General features: G+C 45.1%; 1 protein-coding gene across 3 annotated transcripts in view; it reads right to left on the bottom strand.

The window, feature by feature from the left end:
* Positions 1 to 26165, bottom strand: part of LOC139566501 (vang-like protein 1) — a 47675-nt gene extending 21510 nt beyond the window's left edge. Inside the window, exons 1-3 of one of the 3 annotated variants that reach the window (XM_071387781.1) lie at positions 25964 to 26165; positions 18191 to 18465; positions 5824 to 5953 (exon numbers count right to left, since the gene is read on the bottom strand). In XM_071387781.1, coding sequence (XP_071243882.1) covers positions 5824 to 5953; positions 18191 to 18261 — 201 coding nt within the window. In that variant the 5' untranslated portion in view covers positions 18262 to 18465; positions 25964 to 26165. Of the gene's footprint in view, positions 1 to 5823; positions 5954 to 18190; positions 18466 to 25831; positions 25932 to 25963 lie in introns of those variants that run through there. The other 2 variants (XM_071387783.1, XM_071387782.1) reach the window with 2 other exon arrangements.
* Between the last annotated feature and the right edge of the window lie 845 nt (positions 26166 to 27010).

The following is a 27010-nucleotide window of genomic DNA, read 5'->3' as shown; positions in this document are numbered from 1 at the left end:
CTGGACGTCGGTTAAGGCAGCCTCTCGGATTCAGAGGGGTTGGGTATAAATGCAGTAGACATTTTGGTTGAATGCATTCAGTTGTGCAACTGAGTAGGTATCCCCCACTTCCCTTTCCCACATGCAAAAAATCCAAACATTTTCACCCAGGACTACTTTCATTCTATTACAAAAAATTAAGAGAGACAATCAGGAAGGAAATGTTTGTCAAACCAAAGTGTAGAAATATTAATGTCGCCAACCATTCAGTGAGTGTGTGTGTGTGTTACTTACGTGTTCATCGATGGGAATCTTTCTCCACGTACAAAGTAAGTGAAATACAGTAACACTATGCGTGACTATAAATACAAGCTATTGTCTCCAATGTTAAATCACATGTCCATAAAAAGGGCTGTGTGCTGCTGTGGTCTGTGGGGTAGATCAAACAGGGCCCTTTGCTCAGAGACGGAGCATAAGCACTCAACAGACTCCCGGGAAATGAGCGGTGTGTGGTTCTGTAAATATAGCAACGTACAGGGGGCATTCCTAGAAGCTGTTAACATTCAGCCCCAACCACAGCTGTGACAAGCAACGCAAAGCAAACAAAGCTGCCAATTACATGTGAAGACAGAGAAGGTGGGCAGTAGCAATGTTCTACACTAACATGGAGGAAATAGGTGGAACAGCCAGGAACAAGGTGGAAGTTCAGACTGCCAGAAAGAGAGTCAGTAGGGATAAATAGGAGTTCTCCAGGGGAAATGACTTCTATGTAAACTAAACACTTGTCCTCTAACCCTCCTATCACATCGTGAGATACAGCTCATTTTGAACTTCATGTAAAATGACCATAAGATTCCAGCTTTGTCATCACCGCCATCATCACAGAGCAGATGTCTCCCTCCAAAAAGACAGCCATTTTTAAATCACTTCTAAAACAGTGGTCTCACAGACAACAGCTACACCAAAAACACTGTCTCTCACTGTATTTAACACATGCATGCACACTACTTGAACACGGATGGCTTGCCAGTTGCATGCATGTCAACTCCTTGGATCCAGACCTCGAACATCCACTTAGATAGAAGGAAATGTTACAGCCCTTGGCCATCCAACAGTCCGTGGTTACTGTGTCTTACCTGGCCTGACTCTGTGCATGGCCCTGGGCTGAGAGCAGGAGTGTCCCCAGGTGGAGAGTTGGAGTCTTCCTCTTCCTTGGAGGTCTCCACCACCATCACCACCTCCACAGTCTCCATCAAAGCGAAGAGCTCATGTCGAAACGGCAAACTTTAACGTGTAACAGCGTCGCCCGGCCAGGACAGGGAGAAGCTTGGCCATAAAGATCCTAGTGCATCTCTCCACTCTGAGACAACCTCTCTGCCTCCACCGCTACCCTGCTGCAGCCTCACCACTAGATCTCCATCACGCCCCGAGAGAGATCGTACTGTATATGGGCTGTGTGTCTCTGGGTTTAATGTACAGGCTTTGAAAAGCAACACACACACACAGAGACAGAGAGAAATCACATGGGATGTCCTAATAGCAGCAAGATGGGGGGGGGGGGGGGTGAAAGGGCCAGTGGAGGATGAAGGGGGGGGGGGTCCATTAAACAAACAGCTGTGCCCCCCAGAGAGAGAGATAGCAAACAAAATACTAAACCAATTAGGCTCAGAGGGCTCCTGCCTGCCACCCCTATTATATCCCCCACCCTCCCATCTTTAAACGCTCTTTTCTATTCCTTCACTGCCCTGGGGCAACTTCTCTCATTCTCTCTCTGCTCATCTTTGCTCCAGTGAAAACCACTCTCCGTCCATTCCTTCTGAGCCACTGAGCACTACGGTGATGGTGTTACAACTTCCCAGATCCCTCGTCAGCAAAGGGCCTGACGAGGGATCTGGGCGGTTTGGGCCAACAAATGAACACACAGTGACGATGACAGTCTTTGTACGGATGAACTGTTCATAGACATTGGATTGCAGGCTTATAGCAGCCTCTATGTAGGATGACAATACAACCACACAGTCACACCAACGTTAGAAGAGCCCTAAAAAAGACGGAGACGTCCTTAAAAGAAACATAGATACTCGTCAGATTCAAGTAAAACGCAGATCTCCAAAAGGACTGGAGTGGACACAGTAACTCACTTCCTGTGTGAAGAAGCGACGTCATCAGGGTTGCACATTTTGGGGAATATTCAGAGGTGGAACATTTCAGTGGGAATTAATGGAAATATATGGGAATTAATATTAATACCATTTAAATGTAGATGTTTTTGCATTGGATATAAATACCATATCATATGGGAGACAGAAACATACACCTTTTACCTTATCATAAGTAGACATAATTGCGGATGATTAAATCCTTCCAATAGAAATAACATGTAAAAAAAAAAAATGTTATGAATTGAACTTTAATTAAATGATTTGACTCTTCACATGGGATGATTTCACTGAACAACAAAAGGGAATATTGAATGATCCCCAATGATCCATCGCATCTCCCAAAAATGTTTTCAACATATGTCTGTAAAATGATAGTCTAGAAACTAAAGCTTTGGTTGTCTTCCTCTCATGCTTCCATGTCTTCTCTCTGGACCTCCTCAATGTCCACCTCTTGAACATCAGACTCTGAGGCCTCATCTTCACTGTCAATTTCCAACCTTGCTGAGGATGGCTCGTTGTCAGGCTCAAAAAGCCTCAAATTTTCTGCCCCCCTTTGGATTCTGCCTGCAGTAAACTACAACAAAGACCGATTGGTGGCCGAAAACTAATTTTTTTTGCCACTTTAAGCCGGATTCTCATTCACTTCAATGCCGAGGTTAGGTAGTACACGATCATCACACAGACGTGAACACGTGCACTGGGGAGTACATGTGCAGCACACTGTGTAATGTGCCTTTACAAAACAGAATTAGCCTACATGACACAAACAAGCTTTGAGGTGGAGGCCTGGAATGAGTCACACACACACACACACACACACACACACACACACACACACACACACACACACACACACACACACACACACACACACACACACACACACGAGTACCATGTCTAATGGTTGGGTTCTAAGGATTCTGATTTCATTGACATCCCGTGAACTATAAATAAAGTTAGATCCACTTTCTCTTTTCAAACAGCCCTCTGTCTGTGTAAGCAGGAAAGGTGGGAGGTGGAGGGCTGTTCATTCTCAAAGAATGCTTCCTTGCTTTTACATATCATGTTTCTCCTGGGTGCCACTTCACATCATGGTGGAGCAGTGAGGAACTAGAGTGCATTCCTCAGATACACAACTCTTATACCCGAGACGAGTACTTCAGAAGTCCCCATTCCACATCTATGGTCTACCGTTACAACACTGATATAATGTATCATACGTGTATGCGAGTAGTCGAGACGAATAGGGACCGCTACTGTTCTCTCGACTGGAGAGGGTTGAGAGTCAGCGCACTAGCATAGCCTGGAGGCTGGAGCTTTGGACTGGTTCCCTCAATGGCAGCCGTTCAATATTGTAGCAAACAGCTCTGTTCAAACATCACTGCAGAATCACCTAGAGCTGCAAGCTCATAAAACTGTCAAGGCAAATGATGAGAAAATGGAGCATATTGAGACCAACGCCCTGATTCGCCGATTCAAATACTGTACCCAAACACACAATGACAAACATACTGAGTAAATACTTTATACTGTGTCACACAAGTTTTCCTGACAAGCTCAACAGCAAACAACCCGAAACACACACAGTCACACACACATGCACCCTGACACACACAGTTCTTTCTGGAAGGCTGGTTATAGCAGAGTAACAGAGGGACACAGCTACACTGAGAGGTCACAGCTTGCTGAGGGCTGGCACCCTCCTGACAAACACAGCCCCTGCATCTGGGCTCACACACCGTGTCAAAGACACCACACAGTACACACACACACAGTGTCAAAACACAGAAGATACTCACATACACAGCGCTACAGCCAACCCCCAGACACATGTGAGTATGTCTGGATACATATTTCCAGAAAATAAACCTCCAAATTCAAAAGGACAGTCCAATGCATTGTTAAAAAGTCGTGCAGCCGGCCACATATGAATGTCTGTACTAGGGATATGCACGGTTATTTGAATATTCGAATATCCGAACGGACGTTAGTATCAAATACTTGTACGAGTATTCATTTTAGCAAGCATAAAAATATTATCGGCCTATGTTAACACTGAAAAGGCTCTCTAAATGAAATTAAAATATCCATTTGATGTGACATTGTTACATACAAGGATATACCATGACATTTCAAATTATTCATTTAATAAAACAAAAATTTCAATGTAGTTTTTATGGCCCGACCCACAAAAAGACCAGTACCCATCCGGTAGCCTTCACGTATGTAGCCTGTTGTTTATGCCTTTCACTAATGCAAGATGGAATAAAATAACAGAATTAAAAGCTAGCAAAATGAAAAGTAGTAGGCTACAACGAACTACCAACAGGTAGGCTGTTGTTTTATCTGAATGGGGTTGTGGAGAAAGCGTAGCATGTGGCCTCAATTAGCCTAGCTAGCTATAGTTGGCTAGCTTAGCTAGCTTCTCTAGGCTACTCCAGTCAAGATAGATATGGGAGGCTGCTACAAATTAGCTAGACTTGGCTATAGCCGAGTTGCATTGGCTACTGCTTCTTGCTCTCCTCCCCTCCCCCCGCACAGACGTCACACACACACACCGCCTTAGCCACCTTAGTGAGTGGTAACGAGCGCAGCCCTGTACTGTGGGACGGTGAGACCGGCATGGCATAGCTTTTAACACAGCAGCTCCTCTCCATCTCTCTCTGAGGAGATTCCCAGAGAGCCTGTATTATTCTGACTGATGCCTATAGTACGCCCGTCAGCATTACCGCAGGCAGGCTGGGCCACAACATGAACACATATACTGAGTGAGTACTGCTGTACCCTAGCAAATCCTGTTGAGGCGCTTAATATATCACACACACGCACGTTCGTACATACATGAACAGTACTAAATACACACCCTGTGTCGTGCACACAAGTCTTGTTCATCCGAGTAAGGGAGTTTGCCAAGTGGGTCAGTAAGGGTTAGTGTAATGGTGAGAGACGGGCTGGTAGTGGTAGTGTTGCTCTGGGCTATACTCTACTGTAGTGAAGATAGAATTTGCACGTGGACGGCAAAATCTCTTGTCCTCCAGTCTGTGTATAAGCCATAACATCTGGATCTGTCCAACTGTCTGTCTTGCTGTTAACATCTATTTTTATATCCCTCCCTCCATCTCTTCAAGGGCCAGGCAGATCTAGCACTCAAAGCCCACTTTCAGCAGTACTTTATCAGCCAAAGCCTGAAACCCTTGAAGCCAGAGTGCCCAGTGTTGAACACCAGAGACTATGTGCACATTGATCAGCTAGCTGTACAACACAAAGGGACATAAACACACTGTGTGTAATCTGAAAGCCTCAATCAGGCCTGTGAAGTCCTCAGCTCAACCAGAAAGGCACAGGGCTTATCCGGACGGTAGATAGACTCGCTCCCATGAGTGGATTTACACATTTGTATTACAAAGAAGTTGTTTACCATAAATCCAACTACAAGCACTGATAAACAGCCACGTGAGCTGAGCTGTCCACCGGTACATACTGTATGTTCCCGTGCCTTTATGATTAAATTACCATCATAATGAGGCATCGCACAATAAATACAAAACAACATAGGAATACAGAAATGTAAAAGTTAAGGAGTTGTCATGTGAGAAAAAGGTCAAGTTCATATTTGGAGGGTTTCCAGCAATGTGGTTTTCTTCCCTGTCTGGGCAGAGTAGTTGCGGAGAGATTGGCCTACCTGGACCTCCTCCCCCAGTACAGACGAGTCTCCCAGCAGCGGTTCTGCTGGCGGTGCGTTGATGGTGACAGACTTCTCCGAGCGGCTGCCATCCTTGCTGCGTGACTTGTGGTGGTCGCGGATGCGCTCCCTGAGAAACAACGACAGGTACACCGGGTGAGTCGACGGGTACGGGGTTACCATGACAACCAGCAGACCGGAGGAGAGAATAGGAAGAAAGCATGTCGGCGTGGCAATAGCAATGGACTGCCACACACTGGATTTCCAGTAAAACCTTGTGTTATTTCTCTCTCTTTGGTTCTCATTCTCTCCCTGTTTCCTCCATAGCGTCAGCAACAACAGGGTTATAGGAGCCATCATCCCCTACGACCTTAATCCTGCTGGATTTTACTTTGAATTTCTTTAATTAGTCTTTTCTCACAGTGAACGTCTGCAGGGGCTTAGCTGAAAAAAATCTGACACACGAAAATGCTAGAACAGGCAGACGCTGTTTGAGTCAGAAAAGAGGACTAGGGGACCAGGGGAATAGAAGACTAGTGGACCAGGGGAATAGAGGACGAGTGCACCAGGGGAATAGAGGACTAGTGGAATAGAGGACTAGGGGAATAGAGGACTAGGGGAATAGAGGACTAGGGGACTAGTGGACCAGGGGAAAGGAGGACTAGTGGACCAGGGGAATAGAGGACCAGGGGACCAGGGGAATAGAGGACTAGGGGACCAGAGGAAAGGAGGATTTGTGGACCAGGGGAATAGAGGATTTGTGGACCAGGGGAATAGAGGACTAGTGGACCAGGGGAATAGAGGACTAGTGGAATAGAAGACTAGTGGACCAGGGGAATAGAAGACAATGGGAATAGAGGACTAGGGGACCAGGGGAATAGAGGACTAGTGGACAAGGGGAATAGAAGACAAGGGGACTAGGGGACCAGGTGAATAGAGGACTAGGGGACCAGGTGAATAGAGGACTAGGGGACCAGGTGAATAGAGGACTAGGGGACCAGGTGAATAGAGGACTAGGGGACCAGGTGAATAGAGGACTAGGGGACCAGGTGAATAGAGGACTAGTGGACCAGGTGAATAGAGGACTAGTGGACCAGGGGAAAGGAGGACTAGTGGACCAGGGGAAAGGAGGACTAGTGGACCAGGGGAAAGGAGGACTAGTGGACCAGGGGAAAGGAGAACTAGGGGACCAGGGGAAAGGAGAACTAGGGGACCAGGGGAAAGGAGAACTAGGGGACCAGGGGAAAGGAGAACTAGGGGACCAGGGGAAAGGAGAACTAGGGGACCAGGGGAAAGGATAACTAGTGGACCAGGGGAAAGGAGAACTAGGGGACCAGGGGAAAGGAGAACTAGGGGACCAGGGGAAAGGAGAACTAGGGGACCAGGGGAAAGGAGAACTAGGGGACCAGGGGAATAGGGGACCAGGGGAATATAGGACCATTAATATAACTTAACCCTTATTTTACCAGGTAAATTGACTGAGAACACATTCTCATTTACAGCAATGACCTGGGGAATAGTTATATGGGAGGGGGGGGGGGGGTGAATGAGCAAATAAGAAGCTGGGGATGATTAGGTGGCCATGATGGTATGAGGGCCAGATTGGGAATTTAGCCAGGACACCGGGGTTAACACCCCTACTCTTACAATAAGTGTCATGGGATCTTTAGTGACCACAGAGTCAGGACACCCGTTTAACGTCCCATCTGAAAGACGGCACCCTACATTTACATTTACATTTAAGTCATTTAGCAGACGCTCTTATCCAGAGCGACTTACAAATTGGTGCATTCACCTTATGATATCCAGTGGAACAACCACTGCACAGGGCAATGTCCACAATCACTGCCATGGGTTATTGGGATTACACATTTTTTGACAAGAGAAAATAGTGTCTCCTACTGGCCCTCCAACACCACTTCCAGCAGCATCTAGTCTCCCAACCAGGGATCGACCAGGACCAACCCTGCTTAGCTTCAAAGGCAAGACAGCAGTGGGAAACTAGGGGAGCAGAAGACTAGGGGATCGGGGACCAGGACTAGGAGAGTAGAGGACTGGGGGACCAGAAGACTAGGGGATTGGGGAGCGGGACAAGGGGAGTTGAGGACTGATGCGTCTAAAGGTGGCAAAGCATATTCCATTCCTTGCCTCCCTCATGACCCAACTGCTGCCAACTACCAACCAAACCGTTGTGAACTCTCCACTATTTCACCTCCCTTCCTCCCATGTTAACCCCCCCCCCCCCGAGGCCCATTAGCGTACCGACCCCAGCACTGACCCTCTTCACCTCCCCGCTCCCCAGATCCCTGATCTCAAATCCTGTGTGGGAGTGAGTGACAGACAGGGTTTCTCCATCCATCCACATACAGTACTACACATGGTCTGTGCCCACTGCAGCTCCGTCATGGCTCTACTACCCCAGACACTGAGGAGGCTCATCGCCCTCCCAGCCTCCACTAATCTGATCTCTAGTCAATCCCATTCTATTTCCAATTGCCCTCAGCCATGATACTGTGATGTAGCTAGATACTCATGATCTGGTCTGTTAGAGGGATAGCCATGGTACTGTATTGTATAGTAGCTAGATACTGCACCTTCTGGTCTGTTACAGAGGGGCAGTGTGAGAATAGAAGAGAGATGGAGGAGAGAAAGAGAGAGAGAGAGAAACAGGCTAGTGTGGAGATATCAGGACAGGCTCGGTCTGATCTAATTTATCGAAGAGGGATTACGGGGGAAACAAACAAGTTACAGAATGAAATTGTGTTACACGACTTTATTAAAACCTGCAGGAATTGTAAATGCTAGACAACAAGGGCTGAATTCTAACAGGAGTGCCACCCAGTGACATCTACAAACAACTTCTGGGACAACCATGATTTAAAACACACGCAAACCTCTAGTTATGATGAAGACCAAGTACAGTTCAAGATATTGCTGCCATTCTTCTTTTGACCCAAGATGTTAATTTCTTGTCCTCTGAGCTTATCTCCGTGTTAGGAATCTTTTGTGAAGACTAGGGTTGCAACGGGTCGGAAACGTTCCGGGAAATTTCCCTAATTTCTTCAGAAAATTTTCCATGGGAAGTTAAGCCCGGGAATTTTGCTTAAAGTTAGTTTACAACAGTGAAACTGTTTTTGTGGGATACACATACGGCAATTCTAGGTCTTGTGGCATATTTTGGTTAAACTATCCCCAATTCAATGGAATTGCAACCCTCTGCATGCACAGTGCATTCTTCCATCACATGTACAGCTGATTCTCAAGATCTTGCACACTAATGAGATGCTATTGAGCCCAAATTACTACACTGTCTGAGCCAAGGACTACATGCTTTCTGGTAAGTTTTGATTACAATACTGGGTGGGGTGAATATATTTTATATGACATGCATTATTTTTTGTTAACTAGTAAATGGTAGCCTACAGCAAAGTGTGTTTAAATCATTTCTAACTTGTTAACAATTTCTGCTAGTTCGTTTTGGGGTTTTAGCTTGCTTGACCCTGCTAACTGAGTGTTAATTCACCTGTTTCCATACATGTTTCATTTTAAAACATTTATCTTACAAAGAAGTTGTTTAATCTAACTGCTTAACTATTTAATTATATGGAATTGTATTTGGTTTTTTTTTACTCCTTTTTTTCTTTGCAGGAAAATGCCACGGGCACTATCTGATGTGTGGAGACATTTCACTGCAGCTAATGTAGAAGGAAAAGCTGTGTACATTTGCAAATACTGTGCCAAATCATGTGAAGAATGCAACAAAGATGCAGAATCATCTGGCAAGTGCATAAAGTTTCCTCAGCACTCACAATAAGCAACTTCTGACCAAAGTCCCTCTACTTCTATTAGAGATGAAAATAATGAATCAGAAACCTTATCAATAGCAACAGCTCATGGTTCTCCTGGAATCAGAAGTTTTTTTGACTCGATGGAGGAACGTAGTCAGAGAAATGCTGATGAATGTCTTTCTCCAGCTGTGTATGTAACTGGTTCACCTCTGATGCTCACAGGCAATGTGTATTGGAAGAGATTTCTGAATGTTCTTCGCCCAGCATACACCTCTCCAACCAGACATGCTTGATCTACTCTTTTGCTGGATGCAGAGTTCAACAGAGTTCAAGTGAAGGTCAAGCAAATCATAGAGAATGCAGACTGTATTGCAATCATCTCTGATGGGTGGTTGAATGTTTGTGGGCAAGAAATAATTAACTACATCATCTCCACCCCTCAACCAGTATTCTACAAGAGAACAGACACAAGGGACAACAGACATACCGGTCTCTACATTGCAGATGAGCTGAAGACAGTCATCAATGACCTTGGACCACAGAAGGTATTTGCACTGGGTGACAGACAATGCTGCGAACATGAAGGTTGCTTGGTCTAAAGTGGAGGAGTCCTACCCTCACATCACACCCATTGGCTGTGCTGCTCATGCATTGAATCTGCTCATGCATTGAATCTGCTCCTCAATGACATCATGGCACTGAAAACAATGGATACACTACAAGAGAGCCAAGGAAATGCTTAGGTATGTGAAGAGTCATCAAGTTATAGCAGCAATCTACCTCACCAAGCAAAGTGAGAAGAATATGAGCACCACATTGAAGCTGCCCAACAACATCCGTTGGGGTGGTGTTGTCATCATGTTTGAAAATCTCCTGGAGGGGAAGGAGTCTCTCCAAGAAATGGCCACATCACAGTCTGCCGATATGGACAGCCCCATCAAGAGGATCCTCCTGGATGATGTATTTTGGGAGAGAGTGGAAAAGCAGCCTGAAACTCCTGAAACCTATAGCGGTAGCCATTGAACAGATTGAGGGAGACAATGCCATCCAGTCTGATGTTGAGACTCTGCTTGCAGATGTAAGAGAAGAAATCCGTACCGCCCTGCCCACTTCACTGTTGCTCCAAGCAGAGGAAACTGCAGTTCTGAAATACATAAAAAAGCGTGAAGACTTCTGCCTGAAGCCCATACATGCCGCAGCATACATGTTGGACCCCAAGTATGCTGGCAAGAGATCAGCAAGGCCTGTGGTGTCATCACGACAGTGTCTCGCCACCTTGGCCTGGATGAGGGCAAGGTTCTTGGCAGGCTGGCGAAGTACACTTCCAAGTAAGGGCTTTGGGATGGAGATGCAATATGGCAGTCATGCCAACATATCTCATCAGCCACCAGGTGGAAGGGACTGTGGATCTGAGGCTCTTTCCCCTGTTGCCTCCATCATCCTCCAAATCCCACCAATATCAGGTGCCTCAGAGCGCAACGGGTCCTTGTTTGGGAACACACACACCAAAGCACGCAACAGGCTGACCAATACAAGGGTTGAACAATTAGTGGCCATCCGGGAAGATTTGAGGCTTTTTGAGCCTGACAAATAGCCATCCTCAGCAAGGTTGGAAATTGACAGTGAAGATGAGGCCTCAGAGTCTGATGTTCAAGAGGTGGACATTGAGGAGGTCCAGAGAGAAGACATGGAAGCATGAGAGGAAGACAACCAAAGCTTTAGTTTCTAGACTATCATTTTACAGACATATGTTGAAAACATTTTTGGGAGATGCGATGGATCATTCAATATTCCCTTTCTTTTGTTATTCAGTGAAATCATCCTATGTGAAGAGTCAACTCATTTAATTAAAGTTCAATTCATAACTACATTATTTATTTTGTATATATTGGAAGGATTTAATAATTTGCAATTATGTCTACTTATGATAAGGTAAAAGGTGTATGTTTCTGTCTCCATATGATATGGTAAATATTTCCAATGCAAAAGACATCTGCATTTAAATGGTATTAATATTAATTCCTATATATTCCCACGGAAAGTTTCCACCTCAGAATATTCCCCAAAATGTGCAACCCTAGTTAAGACTATAAAATGGAGGGGATTTTCTTGTATCTTTCTTTCACTGCAGGCAGTAACGTGGCCACCTCAGTCTCAGACAGAGGACCCTGGTGTGTTACAGTATGCCTTGTTTAGGAATGTTCAAATCCTTTAGAATACCTCACGTTGTCATATCAGATTCACTTTTTGGTGCGTAGCACTGTAGATATGTATTCCTTATGCATTAGGATAAATGCCACAAACAAAGTGGTTCAATAGGTGTTACTGGCACATTTTACCCAGCCGTTATGGAACATAGCGATGGATTTGGTTGTGAGAGCTCGACGCCAGGACATGAAATGCAAGCTTAAGAAAAGTGCAATGTGGATATTCAATGACATACACTATTGATCTCATAGATCCATTATTGATTGACCGAAAGCAATCAAACAGCAATCAGTTTCAACTAAATAGATGAGTCACACTTCAGAGTGCCGCTTACGCATACAGCATAGATAAAAGTGGTTGGAGGATCAATGCTGATAGGACAGCCCATCAGAATATCCTGACATTAGGCTCTTCAGGGAAGTGGTGTGATCGGCTGCTATGGAAGTAATGGACCTCTATAGAAGCCAATGTGTTGTGATAGAAGGGTGTTCACCTCTCCGTTTCCTGCCTCTATTCTGGTGTTTCCTTTTTGAACAGGACACGGTTTCACACTGAAAATGACCACAGCCAACTTCCCAACCACAAACTCAGGTAAATACCCAAAAAAGGCATTATTTAACAATTGCTTAAAAGAAAGTTCAACATTCAAAGCAAAGATAATTGGAACAAAGTGGTGCCGGATTTTTATGAAACATGTTTATTCATTGACACTGGGAAATCTGAAGTCAGTCATAGTGGATTGGCATTTTGTACCATTCATTTTCACTGGCGACTCCCAGAGAGAACATTGACATTACATTACTTCCAACACTGCATGGTCCTCCAGAAATAACAGGAGAGGCACCAAGGGCCATTCAGAACTAATACATTCAATCTAGAAGGAAGTGGAGATCGAAGTAATCCTTAAATACATGATGGATATCATTACTAGTGCTACAATTAGTCCAGCGAGGAGCATAATCATCATTCACACTGACAGTGATGATGATTAGTAACTGGAGGAGCCCTATTGGGAGATACAGTTGAAGTCGGAGGTTTACATACACCTTAGCCAAATACATTTAAACTCAGTTTTTCACAATTCCTGACATTTAATCCTAGTAAAAATTCCATGTCTTAGGTCAGTTAGGATCACCACTTTATTTTAAGAATGTGAAATGTCAGAATAATAGTTGAGAGGATGATTTATTTCAGCTTTTATTTCTTTCATCACATTCCCAGTGGGTCAGAAGTTTACATACACTCAATTAGTATTTAGTAGCATTGCCTTTAAATTGTTTAACTTGGGTCAAACGTTTTGGGTAGCCTTCCACAAGCTTCCCACAATAAGTTGGGTGAATTTTGTCCCATTCCTCCTGACAGAGCTGGTGTAACTGAGTCAGGTTTGTAGGCCTCCTTGCTCGCACACGCTTCTTCAGTTCTGCCCACAAATTCTCTATAGGGTTGAGGTCAGGGCTTTGTGATGGCCACTCCAATACCTTGACTTTGTTGTCCTTAAGCCATTTTGCCACAACTTTGGAAGTATGCGTGGGGTCATTGTCCATTTGGAAGACACATTAGCGACCAAGCTTTAACTTCCTGACTGATGTCTTGAGATGTTGCTTCAATATATCCACATAATTTTCCATCCTCATGATGCCATCTATTTTGTGAAGTGCACCAGTCCCTCCTGCAGCAAAGCACCCCCACATCATGATGCTGCCAACCCCGTGCTTCAGGGTTGGGATGATGTTCTTGCAAGCCTCCCCGTTTTTCCTCCAGACAAAACGATGGTCATTATGGCCAAACAGTTCTGTTTTTGTTTAATCATACCAGAAGACATTTCTACAAAAAGTACGATCTTTGTCCTTATGTGCAGTTGCAAATGGTAGTCTGGCTTTTTTTAATGGCGGTTTTGGAGCAGTGGCTTCTTCCTTGCTGAGCGGCCTTTCAGGTTATGTCGATATAGGACTTGTTTTACTGTGGCTATAGATACTTTTGTACCTGTTTCCTCCAGCATCTTCACAAGGTCCTTTGCTGTTGTTCTGGGATTGATTTGCACTTTTCGCACCAAAGTACGTTCATCTCTAGGAGACAGAACGCGTCTCCTTCCTGAGCGGTATGACGGCTGGGTGGTCCCATGGTGTTTATACTTGCGTACTATTGTTTGTACAGATTAACGTGGTACCTTCATGCATTTGGAAATTGCTCCCAAGGATGAACCAGACTTGTGGAGGTCTACAAAAAATTTTCTGAGGTCTTGGCTGATTTCTTTTGATTTTCCCATGATGTCAATCAAAGAGGCACTGAGTTTGAAGGTAGGCCTTTGAAATACATCCACAGGTACAGCTCCAATTAACTCAAATTATGTCAATTAGCCTATCAGAAGCTTCTAAAGCCATGACATCATTTTCTGGAATTTTCCAAGCTGTTTAAAGGCACAGTCAACTTAGTGTATGTAAAGTTCTGCCCCACTGGAATTGTGATACAGTGAATTATAAGTGAAATAATCTGTCTGTAAACAATTGTTAAAAAATTACTTGTGTCATGCACACAGTAGATGTCCTAACCGACTTGCCAAAACTATAGTTTGTTAACAAGAAATTTGTGGAGTGGTTGAAAAACTAGTTTTAAATGACTCCAACCTAAGTGTATGTTACCTTCCGACTTCAACTGTAGATGATGGTGAGGAGAGTGGGTGAGGGACCTATTACAGTACTCATTAATATGGTATGGTACTGTACTGCTGCACAGGCCAGGGTTGGGTAGAGGGGTATACTACAAAGCAGGATCAAGGAGTTAGCCTGCTAACTTGCCTAAATATTCTGGAAATAAATTATTATTAGAAAGATAAGTAGACCCCTTTTAAGCTTAACCCAACAACCAAAAAGTCATATCTAAGTTTAGCTTTATGAACAAAAAAATAACTAGTTATTTCTAGTTGTTAATCAAAGTTAGCTGGCTAACTCATTGATATTCCTTTCTTGTATACCCCTCTATCCAATACCAGGTCGTGTGAAACATAGGGGTTGTAAGTTAGATACGGGTAGGATCAGTTAAGCCGTTTACATGGGAGTCGATATAAAGATTGGATGACTCATACACTGGTGCATCTGGAGGCAGCTGCTTATGACTGGTGTGATTGTTGAAAATCAATGTAGGATGGAAGATGAAGGAGAGAGTCTCAAGCACCCTTTTTATATCTCCGCCTGCATTTCAGAAACAGACTTCAGGAAAGCAGAAAGTAGCTTGTGGGCAAATCAATGTGCATCTCTTCCTCCTCTCATCCTCCTCCTCCTGCATCATTAACACACAACGCCAGCCAGCCTCATTGCTATTCTACAGCCCTCCTCTGGTATCATTTGATTAAAAGGAATTTGACTTCCAGCGTGGCTTCCTAAAGCAGATCTGGCTTTTAGATGGAGGATGGAAGCCTGGCAAGCTAGGGCAGAGCCAAACCTGGGAGCGATTTCCACCGCAACACCCGCAGCTAAGTCTGACACTGTCTGTGCACCCCCTCTCACTGACACACAGGGCTGCGGGAAACGGGGCCAATTTACACCTCCTCCGCCAAGAGTCTGGATGAATTTGCTCGCTTTCCACATGGCTGGCCAGCCAAACCACACACCTGTGTAAAATAGGCCCCGTGTCAATGCAGAGCTCAGAGCCCGAGAAGCTAGGTACTTACTGCCAGTGTCAGCTAACAGGAGGATGACGAGAAGCCAAATACATAACCACACTCTCAGAACAATCATATTACAGAGAGAGAGAGAGAGAGAGGCCGTTTTCACTTCACTTTGAGAGTGGCCGTGCTCAATGACACTGGCAGCTCTGCTCACTCTGTGTAACTGTAATGAGGAAGGGGGGCGAACAGGCAAAGAGGTGTGGCTGATAGAAAGACAACATTAAACTAACAAATGCCATTTACTCAAGCCTAGGTCAACACAGCCAAGGTCTCTATAGCTTCATGCCTGGCCATAGAACATTCATTTGCCCATCCCTCATATTGACTGGGAGAATCCATGGCGGCAGCATTGCTCAATGACATTTCTCCACACAGTGTTGAGCCAGTGAGAGAGGCCCAGGGAGCCGTGTGTGATAGGAGCCGTGGTGAGGCCAGACTGTTGGCTAGGATTAGCTCCACTATCAGGTGACAGAGTACACACTGTATGACATGTACCAGTGTTTCCACTATAGCATTAGTCAGGCAAGGCGGGTCCCTCTTCTTGACTTGATCTGTAGCCCCATGACTAAAATAAATGTAGTTTCAGTTAGAAAGTTAAAAAGCAGCATGTGGGTAGGGGGCCTTTTCACTCCACTTGGCTTTTCCATAAGCATCACTCTAATCAGAAAGTTCCAGAAATAGGGCATCTCTCCAAAATGTGGCCTGCCTCAGAAAGGGGAACAGTTTGGGGAACCATAATACCCAAGCAGCAAAGGGATTAAAAGTTTGGCATGAGATAGTGTAATTCATTCAATTCCCTGTGTTAAAAAGAGTGTGCCGCCATATAATTGGAGTTCTACCAATCAAAAAGAGCCAATTTTCCACATGACTGACTACCACTAGTCAATGATCATTGGCACGCTCCACAGCCACAGAAGAAGAGCCCCTCTCTGGAGAAGAGAAAGAAGCCTCAGAAGTTACTGTCGTAACTCAACACCACCATTACAGCGGATGCAGAAAGGCAGGTGATCTTGGTCTGGGAGAATCGTCAGTAGGTAGCAAACTACTCTGATGTCCTTCAAAAGACCAAGCACCACTGTCTACAGAGGCACAGTGGCTTACAATGGGGACTGACTGGGTTCCCTGTGTATAAATCGCGCTAGAGACAACACTGCAAAAACAACACAAGGCAGTGACCCGGAGTCAGTGGGAGAGACGTTTAACACGGTATAGTAGCACGCAGCTTGAGCCATGGTAATATCTTGGAAATCCACCTCCTGCTGTGGACCATCAATGTTAATTCTGTAGTTTGTTTTTTAGCTTTAGTTGTGTACCAAGGCCAGACACGGGATCTCAGAGAGGCACACAGCTGTTTACATGTCTGCTTGTGTGTGTGTGTTTGTGTGTATCCGTCAAAGTCTGCCACAGATGCAATTAGACAATGGCAACCTAAAGCCTCCTCATGCATGGCACCCGTCGTAGTAAAAGGATTATACTTCAGATGAGACAGGGGGTTTTCAAAGCCACGCGTTTCTCTTTGTCTATTGAATTAGAGGCCAGCCAGTTGCCTTAGCATAGTGGGAGAGAGAGGAGCGAGTGGAAAGGAGTTTGGCAAGGAGGCCCTGTATCGCCATCACTCACTTCCTGCATCCCAAACGGCACCCTATTCCTTACATAGTGCACTACTTTTGACTAGAGCCCTGTGAGCCCTGGCCAGAAACAGTGCACTATATAGGGAATAAGGTGATCTTTAGGACACAGTCACTCTCTCCAGAGTTACAGATACAGGAAGAGAGGGAATAGGGTGATCTTTAGGACACAGTCACTCTCTCCAGAGTTACAGATACAGGAAGAGAGGTGATTGGGTGGGAAAGTTAGTGCCCCCTCCCCCACATCCAACCCCACTTTCATTTACAACAGTGTCCCCAGTTTTCATTGCCTAGCTTCAGACTACAAGGTCAAATTTCCCCCCCGGGAGAACGTGAGAGGAGCGCTGGGGCAGGGGAGCGGAGAGGCCTCTCCATCCAGTGATACGCCTGTCCCCGTCTATCCCATGGGAGTGACACCACTGGAGAGAGGGAGCGAGGGAGGAGGTCAAGTGGAGATTAACGAGGGAGGGCAGCTGCTGGCTTTTCAACACGTCCGGGGCTTGGGAGCGAGGGATCGGCGACTGACTGGAGCTGAGTGGGCGCGTGAGAGACAAGAGAGCATAGAGAAAAAGGAAATGAGCGAGAGATAGCGAGCGAGGGAGAGGTAGAGCGAGAGAGATATTAAGCACATGAGGGTTTCAGGGGGTCCCACCAGATTCAGCCATAGAGCGATCCTTTCCCCTGGGTAACAGGTCCCAGAGAGAGAGAGGGAAGGAAGAGGGAGAGAGAGAAGGATGTGCTGGCTGGATAAAGAAGGGGCTGTGTGGAACAGGAGCCCCTTGCTTGTGGCCCTCCACGTATCAGCTGAGCCATCAGTCAGGCCTCTTCAGCACCTGTCCCCCTCTCCCTTCCTGAGCCTGTCAGACACTGCTATTCCACTAATGACAGACAAATAACCCCACACTGCCCTGTGGTGGACAGATGGAGGGAGGGGAAAGAGGGGATAGAGACCGAGTGGAATGAGGGAGAGAAAGAGAGGAAACAAAGGCGAGGAAGAGAGGACAATTGATTAGAGGTTCCGTGACTGTCTATCCTTCAAACTAGAGAGGGTATGAAAGCCAAGAACTTGTTCCTCTTACCCGTGTCTGTGGGATCCCCGGGAGCGACCAGAGTAGTACGAGTACCCTGAGTAGGTGGACTCCGTGTCCATGGCGACGAGGTCCTTCCTCCCTGGCGATTGGCCAAGGGCCTCGCGGAGGTTGCTGGGCTTTGCAGCAGGCAGACGCAGTGGGAGCTTGTGGGCAGTCTTGTCCGGTGGCAGGCGGAGCTCGCTCAGGAGATTGGCAGAGGCCGCAAGCTGTCGGGGGTCAATCTTGAAAGTAACCCTGGGGGTTCCCGACTAGGAAACATCAACCTGGGGAGGAGACAGAGACAGAGAGACAGCCAGGTGTGGTCAGAGGACAGACTATGGACAGAGTTTTGGGTTGAAATGGCGATCTACTACAGCCCAGTTGATACTGAAAAGCATGGATGTGTGTTGCAGATATCTCTGCACATAGCTTCCACTTTGCCTTTTCCTCTGGAATGAACATTCCAGGAGATAAATATGAAAAAAACACAACCGCTTCATTGAAGCAGCATTTTCTACATTCCCATTACACAGAACCCAAACCGGTTGCGCGCGTGCGCCATCGTGCATACATTTATTTTGTCCCCCTACACCAAACGTGATCACGACACGCAGGTTAAAATATCAAAACAAACTCTGAACCAATGACATTAATTTGGGGACAGCTCGAAAAGCATTAAACATGTATGGCAATTTAGCTAGTTAGCTTGCACCTGCTAGCTAACGTTAATTTGTCCTATTTAGCTAGCTTGCTGTTGCTAGCTAATTTGTCCTGGGATATAAACATTGAGTTGTTATTTTACCTGAAATGCACAAGGACCTCTACTCCGACAATTAATCCACACATAAAAACGGCCAACCGAATCGTTTCTAGTCATCTCTCCTCCTTCCAGGCTTTTTCATCTTTGAACTTATATGGTGATCGCATCTAAACTTTCATAGTATTACCACGACAACCGGCAACAAAGTTCGTCTTTCAATCACCCACGTGGGTATAACCAATGAGGAGATGGCACGTGGGTACCTGCTTCTATAAACCAATGAGGAGATGGTAGAGGCAGGACTTCCAGCGCGATCTGCGTCAGAAATAGAAAGGAGTTCTATTTTAGCCCTTGGCGTCGCAGACGCTTGTTGGCGCGCGCGAGCAGTGTGGGTGCAATAATTTAATTACATGGATTTCTAAATTTTAGTTTTTCTGTGGCTATGTACTGAGCTAACATAATTGTTTGGTGTGCTTTCCCCGTAAATCGATTTTTGAAATCAGACATGTTGGCTGGATTCACAACGTGTGTAGCTTTAATTTGGTGTCTTTCATGTGTGATTTCATGAAAGATTGATTTTTATAGTATTATATTTGAATTTGGCGCGCTACATTTTTTCTGGATTTTGGCCAAGTGGGACGCTACTGTCCCACCTATCCTAGAGAAGTTAAAGAAGAATTCAATGAAAATGTAGCATTTCAGAACAGAGCTTTGACAAAGTGATAACACATGTTGTATTGTAACACTGGTGATAAATAATGTATACAGCACAGGAGGCTGGTGTCACCTTAATTGGGGAGAACAGGCTCGTGGTAATGATTGGAGCGGAATCAATGGAATGGTATCAAAAACATCAGAACGCATGGTTTCCACGTGTTTGAAGCCATTCAAATTTGCCCCATTCCAGCCATTATTATGAGCCGTCCTCCCCTCAGCAGCCTCCTGTGGTATACAGCTTCTATTGGGCCAAAATCCCTAGTGAAATCTTCAATGTAAACAAAGAGCTGAAGGAGAGAGGTTAAGGTGAACATTGTTTAATTTACAAACATATCCCAGAAACGAGCACACTCACTGGGCTGTACACTTAATGCATGCCATCTCCCATGACCCCTTGCAGCAGAGGAAGTCCACTAACTGACCCAGATCTGTTGTGAAATTAACCAGAGGGCTACAGTCACCACTCTCCGTCTCCACCACAGTCACGTCCGGCTGTCCTGACGTGTTTGGAGTTAGCAGTATGTGTGCTCATTCAAACACTTTTGGAATATCACAAGTGTAACCATTTTTCTTCCGTCCCTCTCCTAGCCCCTACCTGGGCTCGAACCAGGGACCCTCGGCACACATCAACAACTGCCTCCCATGAAGCATCGTTACCCATCGCTCCACAAAAGCCGCGGAAACAACTACTTCATAGTCTCGGTGCCAGTGACAACTGAAACGCTATTAGTGTGCACCCCGCTAACTAGCTAGCTATTTCACACCGATTACACAAGCAAAGCACACTTGTGCACACATTAACTACCGCAGCAGTCACAACGGAAGCCATGGGAAGTAGAGCGGGGCTCGAACTCTCCCTTGGGGCACTCCCTCTGTTTTCATCCTGTTGCTGCTGCTTTCAGAACCACATGTTCAAGTCTTTTAATTGGAAAGAGTTGCTCATCCAAGATACTGCCCCGTGCCATCTTATCTGCCACTTAGAAGGGAAAACTAGAGAAATACTAGAAACTAGTGGCAGTTGGGGGGAATGTAAACAATGACCCATATAGTGTGTGTGTGTCTGTGTGTGCATGCTTGCACATGGGGATTGAAAAAGCTAGTTCTATCAAACAAAGTCTAAATATTTCATTTTTAAAAACAGCAGCACTCTTGCTGACACGCTTTTAAACGTCTGAATCATCGGAGGGAATACTGAACAACATGATGACAAACCTCTCTAAAGCTGTTTTATTCTACTGAAGAGCCAGCTGCCAGCTCAGTCAGTGCCAGATAGGCAAGCAAAATAGCTCTCGTGTGAGAGACAGAAAGGCTGCTTTTAGACAGGTAGCACAATTCTGATCTTTTTTTAAACTAATTAACCAATCAGATCAGCACTGAAATATCTGATGTGATTGGTCAAAAGACCAGGCTGGACAATCCAGACTCTGGCCAGATTAAGGCAGGGCTACAGACAGACAACAGACACTCTGACCAGGGTAAGGCAAAGCTACATACGCTGTGGCTAGGATAAGGCAGAGGGCCTGGGTTGAGGACTACAGATACTGCTACAGGAGCAGACAGAGCACAGACAGAGGCCAGAGTAAATAAGGCTGGTTCTACAGAGAGTATCACAGAGGTATTTCCATCTTCTGTGCTAATCCTTTTAAGAATGAGGGATGAAACAGGGATTAACAGGGTTAAATAGATGGGGGTCAGGTCCCTGTCAGGATAGGCGTCAGAGAGAGAATACCACAACCACCTTGCCAGTCACCTCCTGCCCAACAGCCCAGCTAAACTGCTTTATGTCAACGAATTAGGCCGAAATGGGTTTCAATTGAAGATGTTGGTGACTGAAGTCGGCTTTGAGGGCTGTATTCAACAGATCTATAAGGGAAACACTAATCTGGTCCCTGGTCTTTACTTAGTGGTGCCAGTGGCCGTGCAGCACTAAAGCTGAAGCCGCTGTGCCCCCCCTACTTAGGGAAGCCGTCAGGTTATCCGCGGCAGCCGAAGCCAGCAGTGTTTGCCTGCCTCTGATTTGGTCTATGGCGGGACAAGCTGGCAGCGGCCCAGAGCCTGCCAATGAGAGCCTGCTTGTTTATCTTCCTCCATTCAGTCGCTCTTTTCCTTTTTACACTGGATAAACATCCTCTCACTATGAAGGACCACACCCTCAGAGAGCCGGGAGAGAGAGGCATGGGGACTGATCTGCAGGGTAGACACACACACACACACACACAGCCGCATGCACACAGGTGTGACTCTGAGACTCATGCTTGAGGAACCGCGGGAGTGTAAATACCCACAAATGAAACGCACAGGATGACAAACATGCGGCAGCACACCATCAGAGCAGAGAAACAAGAAAACAACCATCTAACCAGCAAGCTCATTAACAAAGAGCGTTAAGTGCCTGCTCACCAAATCCAAACCCTGACAGATCCTCAAGACCCCCCACATCCTTCTTCCTCCAGAGCAGGTTGTAGTAACAGTCTGTTGATAACAGAGCAAACAAAACGACAACAGACCAACACAGGAACGATAAGGTGAGGTCCTGTAGTTCATTCTTTGTGAAAAAAACTAACATTTGTATTGCCTTTTTCTTCTTTACGTAAAAGGTAGTTTCTTCATTCATGGTTTCCACAGCGACAGTGAGTCCACAGATTGGTTGGAATTAGAAGACCAAGCTTCCGGCTCCAAAGACGGTAATCTAATCCCACTGTATATGACAGCCTAATTTACAGATCCTTCACTACTCACAGCCTTTAATAGGAGATGGGACTCTCTCCCAAACTGGGGAAGAGACAAACTAGGCTACTGTACTTTCCCAAAAGGATAGCTTAATTCTCTCTAGTGACCGAGTCTAAGCACAAGGCTCTGCCAACTGGGGCAGGTATTCAGGAACAAAGGCTGACTGAAGCCATCTCCTGTGCTAGCCTGTGACCAGGAAGTACAGCTGTGCCGTGTGCCCAACAGAGCTCATCATCATTACCAGCCAATGATATGTCTGACCTTCATTAGTCAAAGATGGTCTCTAACCCATCTCCTCTGACAGAGTGAATAGAACAGTCGTTGCACTGGCCTGGTATTCCAGCTAGGCCATACGCATCAGAGGCAAACAGCTGTGTTGTGGTGGTGCGGATGTGAGGAACTAAGACCTTCAGCTGAGATACAGAGAGGAGCGTTCCAATCACTGGAGGACAAAATGACAACACTGACATTTGTACAAGCAGCTCCCAACGAGGCACGCCCTTCCTGCCCTGTTTTTTTCACATGAAACAATATTCATTGAGTATGCATGCACACGCATACCTGCACATACTGTACACACACACACACGTCCAATCATACTTCTCACTGTAAAATCTACTTGGACTCTATTAACTCCAAGCGTAATGAAAGACAAGCTGAACACGGGAGAGATGACGACTTATTAAGGTAACATGATTCATCTGAGACGCCGGAGGGGTGGGGGAGGGGGGGTGGGGGGGGGATTTCGACCGAGGAAAGAAACACGAGTCAGCGACTAAATGTGTTCCTCGGGAATCACATGGTGATCGAGATGCTGTCCATGGAGCAAATGAACCCATTAATTGTATCAACATTCCAGAATGTCACCCTCTCCCCCGGCCATTCATTAGTGTCAGAGATGCAGAGAAACAAATCGCCCAAATGAAACCCTATTCCCTTTATACTACACTACCTTTGACCAGGACACATACGGCTCTGGTCAAACGTAGTGGGCTATATAGGGAATACAGCATCCTATGTGCCCTGGTCAAAAGTACTACTATAAAAGGGAAGAGGGTGCCATTTTGGGACTCACAAGAGATGCAGACACCACAGGTTATTAAGGCTGAGTTCAGACAGGCGGCTCTATTCTGATCTTTTTTTCCCACTAATTGGTCTTTCGACCAATCAGATCAGCTCTGAAAAATATCTGATCTGGGCTGCCTGCCTAAACACAGCCTTAGAGCCAAAAGAGACAGCTCTCATAGTGCATGAGGAGCATAACAATTAAGCTGGGATTTCTATATATAAAATGATAAGCTCAAAAAGAGGAGAAAGCACTGCGTAATAAAAGAGCTAGATTCCAAGGTGTTGCCTGCTACTGTAATGTTGCAGCAGTGTTACCGTTTGTTGCAGCACTTTGGCATCCAAACATACTGGATTCAAATAAGATAAGATGAAGAACCCCCTTGCTGTTGTATGTACTTTGTATGTCGCACATTATCTAAGATTATGGCGAAAGATGTCCTCTTGGACTTTTTCCCAGGATGCAGCTGTCTCTCTGTACTTCTGTAGCTGAGCAGAGGCACTTGATCTGTGATTACTCCTTCAAGCAATTCCCACCTGGTTTGCAATCACATCTCTCTTGATCACCGACACAAAGACCACAATACTACACCTAAAGCTCTCACAGGGACAGTATCGCTCCCCATCCATGTTGACGATCACTCACATGAGGAGCTTTTGACAGTTATCATGTCATCAGCTTTAAAATATTCTCTTTGCAAATGTGAAAAGACACACAAACTGAAGCCATTTAGCCTACCAGAATGGAGAGCGCTACAGGAGGATGTCATGTTCAAATCCCACAAGGAAACCACCTATAATCACATTTCCCTGACATTAGGCTCGGTGTAAAGATAAAAGAGATGATAATGGCTTCAGTGAATTATTCATGGTCAGACAGGAAGATATTTACATTTTCACTAGTGAGTGTATTCTCTTGTCTGAGACAAGTCAGTCATGTTGAACAACACAAAGGGAGTTTCATTGTTCAGCATTTCCTAAGCACTACCACCAACCAACCATCCTGGTTCCTTACTGCAACTGGGGGAGGGGGAGCAAGACTGCTAGTCTGTACAATGCTCATAGCCATGGAGTTTCAATAGAGCTGTATATTGGAGTCAATTCCTTCTGAGCATCTAGAGAATTTAGGAAGGTTAGCTACATCGTATTCACACAGTCTGCAATTTATTCTTATGAAATCATCTTAAACACTGAGTAAATGAGTTGGTTTGGGTTTGTTTATTCAACACAGAGGTGTACCATCTACTGTGGTCCGTCACGGTCCGTTCAGCTTAATTACCATACCGGTCTATTATATGTTTTGGGATTTTCAGGTCTGGGTGACACTCAATGGGACCACTATGTAACATATTCCAAGTTCAGTGTAGTTTAGAACGCCCAAATGAAATGTTGGATTATTATAAAATGTATTCGTTTGAACAACATTGTCTTGAACAATGTTTCAACAAAATCCTACCTCATTGGCGAGAAGTTCTTAAAATGTCCAGATTACATTCAGAATACAAAACACTGACAGTCCATAAGGTTCAGGTAGCGCTTTACATTACATTGTTACACCTATACTACAGCCTGGCTAACACCAAGCATGTGGTGAAGGCAAATCATGTGAATACTACTCATTTATTCCGTACTCTACCTAATACAAAGTGCTAGTTTTCGGATTGGACTGTCATTTTCATACAACAGCATAATCAGACTGTAGTAGAGCTATACAGCTGTTTCTCTGCCCGACCCTACCTGTAACCCAAATGGCTGACTTCCATAGGAAACTCCCTGGTCTCTGCTAGGCCTCCTGAGCCCTGCCCAGACAGTTGGTTCGATAACTAAAATATAAAAAAAGAGCAAGCTAATGTTTAAGGATAAATGTTTATGAAATGAAACTGTCAGCACGCGAGTGAATGACATCAACGAACCATTGTGCAACATTGTTTCTGGAGACGCAACGCTGTCGCTGATGGTAACAAGATAACCAGACTGAACTACAAACGAATTCCGTCAACCGTGTGCAGAAAGTGGTTCAAAGTTAAGTCAGAAAATGTGTTTGAGACTTTTGAGTTAGGTTATTATTGAAGCAATTGAATTGAACAACAAGCGACTATTGTCATTCTATTTGTAACGCTTTAGAAAACATTAACTCCTGCTTTAGATGACTTTAAAGGGTTAACTTTACACCCTACGTTGGCTGACTGCAGTCCTTTGGGTTGAGGGAATTCTAAATCACATTTTCTCTCCACATGTAGCCTACAGCTCATGTAGCGTATTAGAAAACACAAACGGTTACTCGTAGGTTGTACTGTTGTAATACAATATAGGCCTGTCTACCTGTAAAACAAAAAACGAATTTTCACCGAAGAAAAATAAGTAGTAGTGTAGCTTACATGAAGCAGGAACAAGCCAACCAAACTCTCAATTTACATCGGGCTCAATCGCACTCATACAATACAACGAACAACTCCTCAACGTGGGATGCAGACGTTGGAATTCTGACTGTTTCGCGCACGGCTACTCACCTTCACTGGAGGTAAACCATTCCAAGAAGAGATTTCATCCAGAAATGTAAATGAAATATTTCTCCCTTCGAGCACACGGTACAGTCAGGGACCAGCCCGGGTTCAAGCCGTTGTACAGGGGGCAGCACTTACATGATGAGAGAAAGGGAAATGTGTAGTGCGACAATGGTGCGCTAGGGGGTAATGGTGATGACTGTGAACTGTCAAGTGTTTACAGTAGGCTGTACAATGCAAATATAGTAAAATTGGATAAAACTGCAGGACCAAATGACTTGGCAAAATCTTCTTTACTTGTCTGACAGGTAGACTACAGGTGTTTGCAATTAATTTCTGATTCAGAGTCCAGTTCACACCCACATTTCAAAGTTGTGTTTTGCGCTGACCAAACATATAACACCTTCAGTGAGTGTCAGAAACACCGGCAGCTAGGCTCTGTTAGGGGGACGTGTCACAAATGGCTGAAGTGGGACAAGTGACAGGAGAGTGCAAATAGCTTAGGGTTTGGTGCCATGGAAACCAGGCAAAGTAAAACAACATTCACCCTCCTGTCTCCGGTGGATGTTTTCAGTGAAGTGCACATAGTGAAGTGCACATTACATGCATTTCTTTCTTATAAGTCATATATGCACTTAGCCTTGCCTAACTGGTATTTATTAATCCGAATATGAACCTTCAAATCAAATCAAATTGTATTGGTCACATACACATGGTTAGCAGATGTTATTGTGAGTGTAGCGAAATGCTTGTGCATCTAGTCCTGACAGTGCAGCAATATCTAACAAGTAATATCAAACAATTCCACAACAGATAGCTAATACGCACAAATCTGAGTAAAGGAATGGAATAATAATATTTAAATATAATTATATGGATGAGCAATGACAGAGCAGGTTTAGGCTAAGATGCAATAGATAGTATAGAATACAGTATATACGTATGAGATGAGTAATGAAAGGCAGCAACTGTAGGCAGCAACTTCTCTGTGCTAGTGATGGCTGTTTAACAGTCTGATGGCCTTGAGATAGAAGCTGTTTTTCAGTCTCTCAG

This window comes from Salvelinus alpinus, chromosome 38 (genome assembly GCF_045679555.1).
Source record: "Salvelinus alpinus chromosome 38, SLU_Salpinus.1, whole genome shotgun sequence".
Taxonomy (NCBI): domain Eukaryota; kingdom Metazoa; phylum Chordata; class Actinopteri; order Salmoniformes; family Salmonidae; genus Salvelinus; species Salvelinus alpinus.
This window is presented reverse-complemented; position numbering and strand designations above follow the sequence as displayed.